General features: G+C 39.0%; 1 protein-coding gene across 1 annotated transcript in view; it reads right to left on the bottom strand.

Moving 5' to 3' along the window:
* Window positions 1-10,622: 10,622 nt before the first annotated feature.
* The window catches only part of sntb1 (syntrophin, basic 1), a 35,476-nt gene continuing 30,742 nt past the window's right edge, over window positions 10,623-15,356 (bottom strand). The window contains exons 8-9 of the mRNA XM_079344126.1: window positions 14,538-14,767; window positions 10,623-11,675 (exon numbers count right to left, since the gene is read on the bottom strand). Of these exons, the coding sequence (XP_079200252.1) occupies window positions 11,583-11,675; window positions 14,538-14,767 (323 nt within the window). The 3' untranslated portion in view covers window positions 10,623-11,582. The remainder of the gene's footprint in view (window positions 11,676-14,537; window positions 14,768-15,356) is intronic.

A 15,356-nucleotide genomic window follows, 5' to 3' on the forward strand; every position in this document is an offset into this window, starting at 1 on the left:
AATGCCAGCCTTGTCCTTTTCTGGGTGAAAAGGTGCCTTCTTAATGAATGGCAGTAAATGGAAAATTGAGTTCTTGCCCATTTAGCGTGAGGAAAAAAAATACTGCGTTCCAAGCTAAATGTTAGCTCGGTTGCTATGGCCAATCTATCAGACAATAATAATAATAATTTAATCCGGTAGATGATCAGAGTCGTTACATAAACAATACAGTGATCATCCCTTACCTTTTTGCAGCCTTTATTTTTTAAGTTTGTGGAATGGAAACTATTAAGCTGGTAAGCTCGCACCCTGCAACTGGCTACGTTTGTTTTCACCCAAAAGGAGGCGTGGTCACTGGCCAACCAGAGGTGATGTTGGGCTGCTCTTCTGAATATCAGCAATAATGGAATTCCTCTTTCCCAATCAGTACTCGTACTCAGTCAGAACTAACCGTTGTTTGGCTTTGTTTTAAAATAGAGTTCCTGTTAAAATGTTGGTAAATGTTTCCTCCTGATCCGATGATTCCCACAGTACTGTGAAACCAAGCCGAGAACAGTTGGTAGAGTTTGCATTCCTTGATCTAGTTCAATGTAAAAAAATATAGACAAGTCCGATACTGTATCTGAGTGATTGTTTACGTCAGGTTGAAGGAGCCTCACTGAATGAATAAGAGTTATCAGTGTGTGCTGGTTGTATCACAGTGGTCCTACAGCACAGATAAAGCAGTTAAATTACAAGCACACAAAATAGCAGAAAAGGGAAACCATACGGCAAATGTAGTCACTATCACTGGTCTTTGAAAATGAGGGATGTGTGACAACATGAATCTACTTGTATGAGACTTAAACTGCTCTTACGAACATTTTGTTACACAACTGGGGCTGAAGGATTTCTGCAGAACAACACATCCACAACCAAATATTACAGCATCAAAGCCCTCATGTTGTTGTACACTTGATTTCTTGGTTCATATGCCAGGACCCAAAATAATTCACAGGCATGTTCTGTGGGTTCATTAAATGAACACAGCAAACGAGGAGATGAGCCAGCCATCTGTTGTTTCTGTTTCTGGTCTGAAACCTGGTAAATAATAGTTAATAAAGGCCAGGGGAGGCTCTTGTTCCAGGTACTCAGGGTCTGTCTTTTAAAGTGAAAGAAGGGATGAAAAGTAGAATTGTAGAAGAAAAATGAGTAAATAGGCCTTGGCAGATAAATACAGGAAAAGGATAAAATAGTGAATTAAAGAGTGGAAAAAAGGCAGTCTTTCATTTTATTTCTAAACAGTTTCTTTCGACATTCTCACGGTGTGAAGTACTTTCAGCCAAGTTATACCATTCTGATGCTTGTTTGCCAGAGAAGCAATTATGCCTGTGTGAGAATGGGGAGAAAAGCATCTGTTTTCATGACGACCGGTGTAAAAAGATGTGACTGTGTGTAAGTGCTCTGAAGTGCTTCAGGAACATACTGCCAAAGCAATTTCATGTTAATGCAATTTGTTTTACATGCATCTTCTTAACCATGAAATCACCAGGGAAAGCCTTCCATACCTTTTACTTTTTTTATTCTATTGTGTGGATTAATTTCTACTTATGAAAACCATCCACAGATCTGTGGACAGGTCACAAGAAGTGGAGCTCATCTCAGCTGACACTCGGTAAGAGGCTGAGCATGACCTGGACAAGTTGGCCAAAGAACAGCGCATGATTTATGATCATAGTACAGTCAATGCTACAATACCGACCTTGGTACTACTTGCAAATAGCAAAGGCACATTATGGTCTCGATAGTTTTTCACATAATACAAATAACTTTTTTTTATTTTCTTAACTCGGCTGTGTTTTTCATTCACAGCTGGAGAATTCTTTGACTAAAGTTAACCTTTCACAAGCCGACTAAACGAAAAGCTGAGTTTCTTCATTTACAAAGTTACAGTTACTTTTCTTTTGGGTTATAAGAGACAAACATTAGACAAACTTTTTTTTAAGATTTATTTGTAGGCTTCATTTGTGCCTTTATTGTAGGAACGGGACAGTGGATAGAGTTGTAAATCAGGGAGAGAGAATGTGGGTGATGATATGTTTGATGGAAGCCACAGATTGAAACCTGGGCCGTCTGTTTGAAGACTACAGCCTCTGTACATGGGGCCAACATACTAACTGCTAGACTCCCTGCACCACTCAGCTGCCTATTTTACTTTCAATATGCTGATAAAGACTTAACTGCACTTCTGCATCGATCTTAAATTCTGTTTAACAATTCCGCAAACAAACAAATCACAAAACTTATTACCTACCTACCGCTGATTTGTTTTCTGTGAATGTCATCTCATTACAGTATGACTCGTTTTAGAAGCCATTTCCAAATGAAGTCATGTAGTTCTTCTGGAGAAAAAAAATCTTTTTGCCTATGAGCAATCCAATTTTAAATTATTTAGTCAGTGCTTCTCAAGTCTTTTAAACCCTTCAGCACACAGACTCAGTGGCCTCAGTTATTTTCCTGCAAATCATGATTTTATTTTTAGAGTTGACAGAGTAAAATTTTAGTAGCATCAAGTAGAACTGAGTGTTGAAATCAGACGTGGATAGACACAGACAGTTCCTTCATCTGAGGGATTTGGTCTAGTGTCTGTGTCCATGTTTGATAGCTGACCTGGCATACGAGAAACTCTTTTACAGTAGCATTGATTGATACTCTATACCTTCACTGGGATAGTAATGAGCTGGAAGCTAAAAGGCTCTCATGTCCCTGGAGAAGCAGGCTGACACAGACTGCTGCATTTGTTCATTTTATAGAACGGTAATTAGTGCTGCACAGACTATAGGAACCCAACAGACTCTCAAATTTGTGTACAGATAAAAGGTTTACTCAGTTTTTGGTGTATCAGTGTGAGACAGTGCTCATTCAGGTGACAAAAATGATCAAGCAGAAGAACACATCAACTAACACTTTCAGAACTTAATGAAAATGAGGAGCCATTAAGTTGAAATTGTAGTCATGATTGTCATCCAACTTTCACAGAAAGACACCATCTGTGCCAAATGTGACTTATCAGCGATGATCCTGGACCAACCCGACTGTGACCAGACAACATGTCAGCACCGTCTGATGCACAGCTGAAAGGTATTTCAACGTGTCTCTTACTTCACTTTTTTTATAAGCTTATAATGATGTAAAATGTTAGTTTGATTTGATATGCAGCTGTAACGAAACAGTTTTCCAACATGTAAAGAGATGCATCAATGCCTACACAGATCTTTACACAAATACACAAGTGCATGCTGAAATGCGTAAATATACAAATGAATACACAGACCTGCATTTACACAGAGCATTTTGTTAACGAATGTTTAATTATTGGCTAAAAAGTGTTTTTGCTCTGAAAATGTACAACAGCCATCAGTTTTAGCTGAGGATGGCTGTCTGTGTCCACATGACGTTTGCAACAATTCCTGTTGTGTAAGACCCAGAGATCCACAAATGTTTGTTGAGATCGAGAGGGGTGTGTGGCTGGAGGGAGCCGTGCCCTGTTGAACAAAAACTGGATGCTTGCAATAACTTACTTACTTTGCTTGCAAGGATGTTGCAAGCTACTGTTATCTTTGGTTTGGTTTTGAATTATTTGTCAGGCAGCTGAAAAGACATCCATAAAAAATAAGTTATTAGTCAGGGGGTGGCTCTGGTTCTCTGCTGGATTTAGGGGCTGAACCAGGCTGCAAGAAGCCAAACCCTCTCTACCTTTTACAGCTTTGGAAACGAGGTAAACCTTCCCCTGGAGATCAGAAACCTGGATAAAGTGATTGTAAACATGTCAATCGAGCGAAACCATTTCTTCTATATTGTCAACAAACACTGCGTTATGATTCATACAAAACAATCTATATATCTTTTGTTATGCTTGTGTGCATGTATTTTATAGTTAAACTTATGTGCAGCTATATTTTATACATTTATGTAAACTCTTGACTTGAAAGCAACTTATCTACATTATTTGTCTTTAAAGTACTGTTGACTTATACAGTAGGCCTACAGTATCATTACGATAGTGTCAATTAGACTTTTTCTTACACTGAACCCTTGACTGTTAAATGCTCTTTTAGTAAGTCACATAGTTTCTAGCTCCATATATGTCTCTCTACCAAGAAGCACCGGCAAGGTGCCAAACAGCAGGTCCATCCGAGTTTTTCTTTGACAACAGAAGCCTTTAATGAGCTACGCTGATGAAAAGTTTCGGGTGACCAAAACATCAAAGCTGTGAGCCGTAAAACCAAAACAAAGAGCTAAATAATATTATAATTATCATTGGAGCCTCTGAGAAACTGAGGTCGGAAATAATTCTCAGGCCATTTGTCACTTTAAATATTTCTTTACCCCGACATTTGATCCATTGTTTATGTAAAGCCTTTGATTAGTGCAGCTTTAATGTCATGATTTATATATCTTGTTGTACATAATAAACAAACTGGATCCACCGATTTAACTGTCCTGTGCCTCTTTTAAGTCCCCTATACTGTAGCTCCTTTGCAGCTTATTCCTGCAGTGGCTCCTCTCACTGTCACATGATTTGCTTTGTAATCTTGCCGTCTCATCTATGCTGCGTGTGTACCTGTCCGCTCTCTCTGTTTGTGTCCCTCTGAGGTTTCATCAGAGGTTTCTTGCCTCATGTGTTGTCTTCCACACTCCCACTTGTCTTTAGAATACAAATTGAATTATGACACAGAACATGAAAGAGTATGAAAGAGCAGAATGCATTTCCTCTAAGTCCTTCTTAGTGAGAATGGTCTGAATTTGATATGAACCTTCTGCAGGGGCCTCGTCCCTGCTGCTCAAAGGAATTTCTCCTATTATAGGCACACAGCTTTAGTTGAAATCCTTTTTTTTTTTCATTGAATAATCTTTTATTCACATCTTGTTCCTGCAGTGGTTAAACTAAACAGAAAGCCACCTCTGCAAACTCCCACTGGTTGTATTTCCATGACAGCATGCATGCTGTCATGCATGCATACTGTATGTGCACACGCACATTTATTACACATTCATCATTCCTCATGTTTCTGTACACAGGTTCTCAGACATAGAACGTAAAAAGAACCCTCCGATGCCTATGTGTGTGAGAGAGACGGGGTGCATTCAGGGGTACTGTAGGGACTTGGCAGTGGCATCCTGTAGCATTCCTTTCTGTCTCTCACACACACCCCTTCCTCACCCCTCATCTCTTTTATCATCAGGTTCCCAGAGACTGCTACTTTGTTTTTCTGTGTTTGAGAGAAAAGAGAAGTAGAGAGAACAGGGAGGGGGGGGCGGGGGGGACACAGTGTCTCTCCAGTGACAGGGTAGGTTGTGTGCAGTCAGTGGGAGTACATAGTTTCATGATTTGAGGTTTCACATGTGTGTAGGTTACTTGTGGGCGGTTGTTTTTGTGAGTATCAGAGCTTGAAGTACTGCCATTGTTTAGTGGGAGGGTCACTGACTGCAGCGACATCACCTTGCAGCACATGCCTGGGTCTATCCTCTAATGCTGTTTGATGTTGGGTCCTCCTGTGTGTTTGTGTTTAGTTTGTGTATGTTGCACCCTCTTCTTGTTTTGTTTTTTGTTTTGTTTTTTTTAACACATACTAAAAGTGACAGAGTGAGGAGATGACCCAGTTTCTTTCTCTTGGAGTATCAACATAGTGTGCTCTTGTCCCACAGATTAATTGTAAGTACTTTATCTAAAACATTAAAAGGACAAATTGTGTTTGATTTTCAAGTTTCAAGATATATTTGGAAACACAACTTGGTGCATAGTCTTTTTGGTTTATTAGCAATTTTAAATTGCAGGAACAGGAAACATTAAAGACAGTATTTATCTATTTTCAGAGAGATGATGGGTTCTGTGATCAGTCAATTAGTGAACACTCTCCGCTTGCTTTATCCCTCCTGTTCAATATGAAAGACACATAAAGCACTATGTCCCTTCAGCGAATGCACTGACAAATGTGTGGTGAGTGAAAAGGAAGGTCACACTGTGAAATACTTCAGGCAGAACTGACGGTAAACTAGACAAAGACAATTTTCTTTTAATCAGTGCAACTCAACAGAATCCGCTACTCTTACGAAACAACACCTAAGTTAACGTTTAAGGCAACACGGCCTTTACAGGAGGGTTGGAGTAGCTATATTTCTGAAGAAGCTTTGTGGATGTCGTCACTCCTTAACATCATCTGTGTTGCAGCAGGGGCAAAGGTTGCTCTTCATCCCGGAGAATATGCAATTCTTTATCGTATACCAGTGTAGGCTAAAGGAAGGTCTGTGGTGTCTGGTTGGATTTCAGTAATGTCCTGTTGAGTTGTTGTTGCACCCAGTGCAACTGCAGTAGCTGCAATAAGGTGGACACTTAACAAACAATTGAAAAATAGTGAATTTGTCCTGCACATTAATATATCCCCCCAAAAAAATCCCTTTTATCTTGAATAGTTCCTTATCAATGGTTGGATTTAAAATAGTCTTACCTTGTTTCATTCACTGGTGTTTGGTTTAAATGTTGCAGACCCTGTAGGTTTTACCACTGTCAAAAGAAAAACTCTCTTTTATATTATTGGTTAAAAAACAAAACAGATCCTGCAGTGTTTCAATAGTTGTTGATCCCACACTGAAAAGTGAAATTACAAGGATTTAAAATACCCCATATATAGAATTACCAACACTCACCAGGATCTGAGGTGGGAGCGCCTGTCAAGGTAGCTCAGGGTAATGAAAGGATGGTTAAGAATATCAGCGGGAATAATCCTCTCATTACAGTCCCACATGAGCATCGCCTTTAACAGGTCAAAGCACTCCCTCCTCTCGACGGTTTCTAGTCTAGACATCTCTAGTCAAGAAAACAGCCAGAAAACAGAACAGTGGGTTTTTTTTCTAAATGAATAACATTGTTTTTAGAAGCAGCTATCACACCTAATTTTGTCATTTCATCCACAGAACGGAAGGAGTACAACTATCATCAGCAGAGTAAACCTTGGTCCCCAACACTTCTCGAGGGTCTAAAATGACGTTATAAATATTTACGATGCATAGAGCAATGTAGTAATAAAAGAATATCTCGATGAGAGAAACAACATTTGGAAAAGTCAAGGATTTTACCTTCAGTATCCACTGATCTGAATCTGTTCTCATGAAGTCTACTCTAGATTTCTGCCCTGCATTGAGTAGACAGGTGGCGGACCCAGGAGATCTTTGATGAGTCGCAACTAGAGACAAAACCCATTATCAAATATATTTGTTAGAAATGCTGCCTGAGTGGTTTTGTTATGAGGCTCAGGGTCAGTCCCTCTGGGAATTTGAGGGTTTATGATCAGAACAATTAACACAAATTCAACCAGTGCAACCTTTGTAACCATTTGAAATATTTTGCCAAAAACTCCAACTCTTCCAAAAATTATATCTAAAAAATAAGACTTTGGTTTAATCTTCTGTCTGTCCAATGACTTTTTAACCTATCCTTGAACTAGTGTTTTGTTTTTGACCGATCACTGTTCATTCAGCTGCTCCTGATAAGTCAGATGGATTTCTGACATGTTTGATATTTTGGTTGTTTAAAAATTGATTTTCTTTTTTTTTTTTTTCTTTTCCTTTGTTTACATACTTATTCCCTGAGGGACATTCTGGTATACTCACTGTTATTAAGAGACATGATTCTCACACACAGGCCTGAATTGCACCATTGCAAAAACAGGGTCTATACAAATGCGCTAACGGAGAGATGTCAGAGTGAGTATGCTATACACTGCTACACAGGAAGAGTGTGTGAGCTGTTGCAGGTTTGGTGCCTTGCTCAATGGCACCTCAGCAACACTCAGGATGTGGCACTGGCACCTTTCCTTTACATTTTTGACTACCCAATGAGTAATCCAAAATGTTGTTTTAACCTCTCATATGATCCAAGCACACTAGCCATTGTCTTCTTGGTTGGCAAAAAGTGAAAGATTTGTCATTTTCCCCACATTTATCAGATACTCAGCGAGTACAAGGCATGTTGGCACGTTAAAGGCATCTGAGATTTGCATGCTTAGCTTGACATCAGAGGAACTGACCCCCTTTCTTCTTTTCCCTCACTACGGCATCCCCCATTTACTTCAACAATATGAAAAGTGCAGGCGACACACTTGTTTGCAACAACAAGCATACACCAAAAACCCCTAATTGCAAAACAGAACCTGTGTGGAAGGCAGCGCCAGGGCTGAGGAATGCAAGATTAAGCCAAGACAAAAGCTATTCATTCACTCAAAGCCCCATTTTGAACAAATACACACAAACAAAAAACTTAGTGGAATGTGTTTGCATGTTAGTGAGGGAAGTATTTAGCTTGTTTTACATGAACACAGCTCTGAACGCTCATGAGCGCACGCACAGTTTATAATTAATTGCTAATCTATCCGGCTCTTGATCAGCCCCTAACATAAAACGTTGACAGTTACCTCTATTTCTCTCTCATTATTGCAGATTGTGTTTGTGTTCAAATCACAACAGTAACATTGTTTGTGTGTCTCCGTCTACAGAGAAACACAAGTACAGCTTCTCCAAAAGTCTCAGAGAGGAAACTGACCTCGAAGGAATCCTTTGTCTTTTACTTTCACATGATGCAACAGTTGTTACCTGCAGACGTTACGTGTGCCAGTGAGTCTGACTTCATCCAATGATGACCTGAACAGAAGGTACATACACAGTGATGTCAGTGAGTACACAATGACAAGAATTAAGACTTTTTTTTTAAGGTCCAAACTTCATAACATCAGTAACATGAATATGTCCATCTAGCTGTTTGTGAGTGTGAGGGCGACACTAAGCATGCCAGCTCATTACCCAGCAGCCAAGTAAACAATGTCAAAGAGTTACAGTTGTGTTAACCGCTGTCTACAATGTCATCAATCACAGGCTATTCAGTTAATCCTTTCTGCTGAGCTGGTCAGTTAAGTCACACTAAACAAAGTTAAATAATCACTAATCCACATATATTAGTCCCTGAAAAGAAATCCAACCTCCAGACAATTTGTACATTTAGCATGGCTGAGTTCATTTCAGTTCTTAATGTGGAAGAAGGTAGTACTATCCTACTAAATAAAATCACATCAAAAAATGAATAGGAGACAGACTCATTAGAGTAAATAAGTAATTCACATTTTAATATGAATGAAGTGAAAATTAAACTCTCCCAAGGCTATTTTCCAAGCTGTCTCTGTTTATTAGCATTTTTCCCTGGATGAGAAATGAATAAATGACAAGTGAACACAAAAAACTCTACATCATGTCACTTTTGTTAAATACATGATTTATGTGCACCGTTGCATTAAAAACTAAACTCTATCATTCGGAGTGACAGTACAGTAGCTGCCAAAGGCATCAGAGTATTCTAAATATCAAAGCAGCCTTTGCTCAAAGAGCATCTCTCTGATTGAGGTTGTCATTAAGTGCTGGTTTCTTGGCTGAACAAAAAGTATTACATTACCTTCTATTACTTCTAGTATCAACAAAACGGGATAGTTCTTCTACAGTGTGTTTGAAATATAATGTGTAAATCATTCTTCACAGTCTGACTGTAGATGATCATTGGAACTGTATCAATGTGTCATATAATGAAGAGATGAATCACAAGATGTCTGTGCTCAAAATCAAAAAGGAATACAGCCATCATAGAAAACACATTGTTGGTCCACGCTCCACCAGTCAGCTCTGTGATTTGTTTATTTCAAAGTTCAAATGTTTTCTTCTCAGTCATCTAAAGGCACGAGGAATGAGGAATGGACCTGGCAGCCAGCCGTGTCGGAGACGGTTCACTGCAACATAATGTCCTGCTCTGGCTGCTGCAGGTCAACAAAAACACAGAAGGCTCCATTCAAGGAAACTTCATGCTAATTAAAGACAAATAGGACCACAGTAGGTGATTGTGGCATTATTTGATTGAACTTCAGTGTACAATATGAAAATTAGAAATACACATGGCAGTTGTTTGATGGTTGCTGACCAAGCATACATGATCCGTTGTTTTGTTTTGTGTTTTTACAGAGAAACAACAGGTTACAATAAGTCAATTATCATTGCAATCATTAATCATTCAAACTCATATCCTGATTTAAATTACAAAGGAATGAACACGGGAATGTTCATGATATCTTGTGACCCTAAGTTGAGAGCAAAAGCAAACTGGGAAATGATGCTTATCCTCTGTATTGCTAATTAGAGAAGTAGCCAAAAAAAATATACATACAAAGCTATAGCCAGTAGCTGGTAGGCATAATTACTGAGAACATTGAAACAGCTAACCTGGATCCAAAGGTCTCTAAATCCACCTGGTTGCACAACAAATGCTCACCAATTAGCATGTACAATAACTAAAGTGTAGAAATGCCAAGTCACAGTTTTCAATACAATAGGAGTTCATTAGGAGTGATTACAAGTGGATTTTATTTCATCGGAACAAGGCTAGTTATGTCCAATGTCCTTTCGCTAAGCTAAGCCAACCAGCTCCTTGCTCCTGTTTTACATGTTCATTCAAATCTCTGCAAGAAATGTCAACAAGTGTATTTCACTTGAAGATCAGAGATCTTACTATTCCTTCAACTATGCTATTCACTTTTATCCTTATCATAGACCTTTATACACATGAACGACTTGTGGTATCTATGTGGAAATTAAATTGTATCTGACAAACCTGGATCAAAAGTGTTTCGCACAAAACAGATTAAGCAAGTTTATAAAAAAGTTTTTATCAGCAGTTCTTTTCTCTCTCGTTTTTGGAATTTTAAACCATTTTATTCTTGTTAACTGAGTTCTATTTTTATACATCAATACTTAAGGTCACTATCAAATCCGTCAAACTTCAAAACAATGACCACCAGTTCGCCATACGGGATCTGTTAATAGATTACATTGACAGTGTGAAAATGTTTATCAGCCCTCACTTTGTGGCAAACTCTAGAGGTGACTCTACCCTGCAGTTCTGATGATAAACGCTGACACAGCAAAAAAAAAAAAAATTTCAGGACACATTAACAAAGACAAAAGCACAACGTTTTTCCACAGTGTGTCAAATATTTGGTGAAGAAAAATGAAAATCAGAGAGTCCATTGAAAACTAATAGTGAATAAATTATATAATGGTAAATGGGAGGCAGTTTGCCATAACATTTTGATTGAATTAAAAGTGAATTAATCTTAACTGTGCTGCACAAGTCCAGTCCTTCCAATCATGGATGTGACTGTAATGCCCAATCTACTTCTTTTTGCCTGCACACATCAGTCTTCTTCTTCAACTTCTGGTTCAATCTATGTTTTCCTTCTGGGGTTCCCCAGTCAACACTTCAGTGTATTCAGCCCTAAAAGGCAGGTTTACCTCCAAGAAATCTGTTCTTGTTATACCAAGCAAAACAAATCTTGGTTGCCTTCTCCAGTGTTTCTTTAACTTATGTAGTTGAAGACCCAAAAATGTCAATTTCCAGGTAGAGGCTACATTCACTCAGCTTGGGTCCCCAACTGGAGGAGTTCGATGGGGAGTACTGCATGCAGACTGCAGAGAGGTGGCTAAACAAGGTTGACTTCTTATTTCAAAGGAGATGAAATGTCATTCTTTCAAAGTCAGGCCACCAAACCCAGGCGAGAGATCTTAGCAGAGAGGAAAGAGTGGAGGATGAATACGATTGGCTTCGGACAGGAGTGGAGGTCCAGTTGCTGAAGGAGAAAAACAAAAAAACAACGGTGTTCTATAAGTATTTTTTAAAGTAAAAAACATGATGGAGAAGATAAACAGATTAAAGATGAAGAAAAGTAGGGGAAAAAAACCATTTCATAGCAGAAAGCACACAAATGATAAAATACGATTCAAAACTAACAACATAGTCAACACAGTTCCCCACGAGGAACAAGGATTAGACATTGCTAGCTGGAGCCAAGTGCTGTGCAAACACAAACAGCAGATCCCTGTGAAGAAAGCTCTGTTCATAGCCTGAAACAACAGACGGCAATTTCACCGGTTCCATGACTCATATCCTGTTTCTGAGGCCTTCAGGGAGATTTGACCTACAAATCCACACTTAAACTACTGTTTAGTGGTCAAATTTAACACAGAGTAGGTTTTAAAGGCTACCTCGTTTTCTGCAAACTGAGAGCAACTAAATGTTCTTCATTACTGATTCAATGAAATCTTGTGGGTTGAAAAAGTTTAGCTAGTAGTTGGCTTTACAAGTGCCATCTGTCTGAATGGTTTGACCTAATATAAGTTGTAGCTTTGGTTAATAAATAATCTTAACTTTTGGTTGAGCTATGCCTTCAGATCAGAATCTTTTTATACAGCCTCAAAGACCTGCTGGCATAAATAGACTTTGTCATGTTTTTTAGATGCTGATCAACAAAAGCAGAAGATTGTGTATTTCCCCAAGCGACAATCAGTGGGTTGGTTCCACCCAAGCTTTGTGATATTGCTTCTCGACAGGGAGGATAAACTGTCAATTATTTTGTCAAATAAGACATAGACAGTTTCTGCCAACTAATGACAGTATAGTCAAAACTTTGTAAGAAAGGAAAAAGAAAACCCCAGCTGTGATTCCACTTTCAAATGTTGAGCTAATGAACCAGCAGCCATATCCACAAGTGCCTTGGGATTTTTATGAAGCCTCGACTAGAACTGTGCAGGGATTCAGAAAATGCACAACACCAAAATCTGTTCGGCTAAAATTGCCAACAGAGGGTTTTGAATCAGAGCTCCAAAGTCTTTGCTTATTTGCCTTCAGTATAATCTGAGCAGTCAAACACTGTTGTTATACGAAGCTTCTAATGCTTCTCAGACAATTTTAGGCATGGTCTAGTTTGAAAACATCTCAAATTCAAACTTGTAAGTCCCATAAGGCTAGTGAGTAAATATTTTAGGTTAGCCTCTCAGTTTATTTTCATCTCAAAGTGCTATGGCTTTATGAAAGATATCAGAGTTTATCACCGTTATCAACAGTTTAAATTCATGCCATGTGAAGTTACAAAGCTTATCCTACTGACACCAACTGTCACTGCACTGGCTGTGATCCTGTTTTCCCTATGTACTCCTGGTTGTCTCCTCTCCTCCTCTCTCCTCTGTCTCCTCCCTCTTTGTCTGTGTTTCAGGAGGGCGTGGCTTCTACAATCAAGCGCCTGGTGTTATAACAGACCCGCAACCCATCATCTCACCTGCCTTGGTACAAACCCCTAAATTAAACTCTACTCATCACCAGATTATCCAGTCTCCTGAAGTGGTCGCCAAGATCGGCCTCGCTTAACGAATGTAGGAGTTTATTTCTAGTTTTTTTTTTCAAGAATTTCTCTCTTTTTGTCAGTGTCATCTTCTCAAGTCTGCTCTACCAACAAACTATTTAACTCATTCTCTGTCTGCCTACGGCATCAGATGAGCACCAAACGTCTCTTCCACTGCCTCTAGCAGACAGCCAGTCAGTAAGCCCTCCACCAATATCAAGCCCGGCAATAAAACCTCAATAACCGCTCAATTTTGCTGCCATGTCTGCCTTTGCATCTGCATTATGCAAACCTTGATACCAACATTAGCATTCAAACAGATGTATCATACAGTATACGATCCAAGGGACTAAATATTAAATCAAAGAAAGCAGATACACATATTGGGTTGAGGGGAGTTGTAGAGACTGCTTTGATGGTGGCCTCTAAAACATGAAAGTGAGTTGTGTTAAATGATTAAATCCTTTACAGAAAGTGGCAGGTTTCTTTCTCTAAAAAAAGAAAAGAAAACACGCTCTCAATGCTACACAGTAGGTATGTGTGCTGTTTGTATTTCATGAGGTATTTTGTGATGGAGTGCAGCAATTTACTTTTGGCTATTGCACTTTCACTTTTCTAATACCTGTACTATTATTTGTTATTTGTTTCATTTCCCAGAAGGCTTCTGAAATCCCCCTGGAAGTAGGGAATGAACTTCTTCTATTTACTGTGAGTAGAAAATGGCCACAGAAAAGTATGAGCCTCATATTGATCTTGATTCCTCTCCAATGAAGATGAATTTGAAAGCAACCAGTAAAAAGCCAAACATTTCTCTGAATAACTAAACTTGGCTTCAAATGAAAATGGGTATAATCATAGGTTGACAGTACATACTTGTATGTTTAAGCACTATAATGTTTTTTAAATGTGCTTTGCTGACATAAAATTGGGTGAGTTTGTCAAAGTTTGTTTGTATGGAAGTATTTTGCTTTTGTACAAAAGTCATTACTATCATAAATTGAAATTTAAATAGAATTTGAAGTGAGGATGACGGTTATCATGTATGGATTGAGGTCAAACAAGGTTTCTGATTTGTTCAAACTTTTTTTTTTCATGAAAAATTAATAGTCCTCTGCAAAAGTATACTCAACACTGGTTAGTATACAGAATATAAATGGCCTTGGAACTGACCCAGAATTTTCTCACAGAGAAAACCAGACTAAAGAATTCACTTCACTTAGTTGTTTCTTTAAGTCCACAGACGACGCCTGAGCTCACCTTATTATTCCTTTTGTTTCAACAAATAAAATCACCTTTAAAAAAAGAAACACTTACAATCTCACCCTCCTTCCCTCCAAAGTCAAGGAAGAGCATGCGTACACCGTCATCTGATGACATCTTCAGTTTTTCATAAGGGTATGAGAGGAGCACCCGGTGACTGTTAGGAGTGCGAGCTCCTCTCTCCTCCACGTTCTCCCCGTCTCTCAGTGTGGGGTCAGCCTGCACAGAGAAGCCCTGCTCGTAGTGAATCACCAGCCGGCACTCCTGACCCTGGTATAGACAAGCTGCAGCATAAAAAAAACATGTTTTAGAGTCAGATTGTTACATTAAAAAATGACGATTAATGAATATGCGGATATAGAGTAATCATGATGGGAGGTTAAAGATAAAGTCAGAACATATTATTCTTAAACAATAAAATATAGACTTTTACAAAAGTAATGCCAGATACTCTGTCTGCCTGGATTTGTTTTGGTTGTCATGGCATGTCTTTAGGCGTGGCGCTCTTGTGTTTACACGAGCCAATGACAGCACACAAGTGAGTAAGTTGAGCAGTGCATACAAGTCAGCAACGAATTCAAACTGGCAAAGTGACATACGTTGACGCAGCAGCAAAAATGAGAAACTATACAAACTGTGAGGTGAAATGTTGAGCAGGTACAGCTCTAAAAAAAAAAAAAAAGAGTACAAGCAGTAAAACGTAGGCACTACGTCCTGCAGTGAGAGAGCTCCTCTGAGGGACCTGAGCCAGGAGGAGGGGTCCAGCTCGTTGTGTTTTGAACAACACAACACACAATGTTACTGACTCTACTTTGTAAAGAAACAAAATCACACATATGCATGTGAGTAGCAGGTAAACTGTAACCTCAGGGG

This window comes from Symphodus melops (assembly GCF_947650265.1).
Source record: "Symphodus melops genome assembly, chromosome: 5".
Taxonomy (NCBI): Eukaryota; Metazoa; Chordata; class Actinopteri; order Labriformes; family Labridae; genus Symphodus; species Symphodus melops.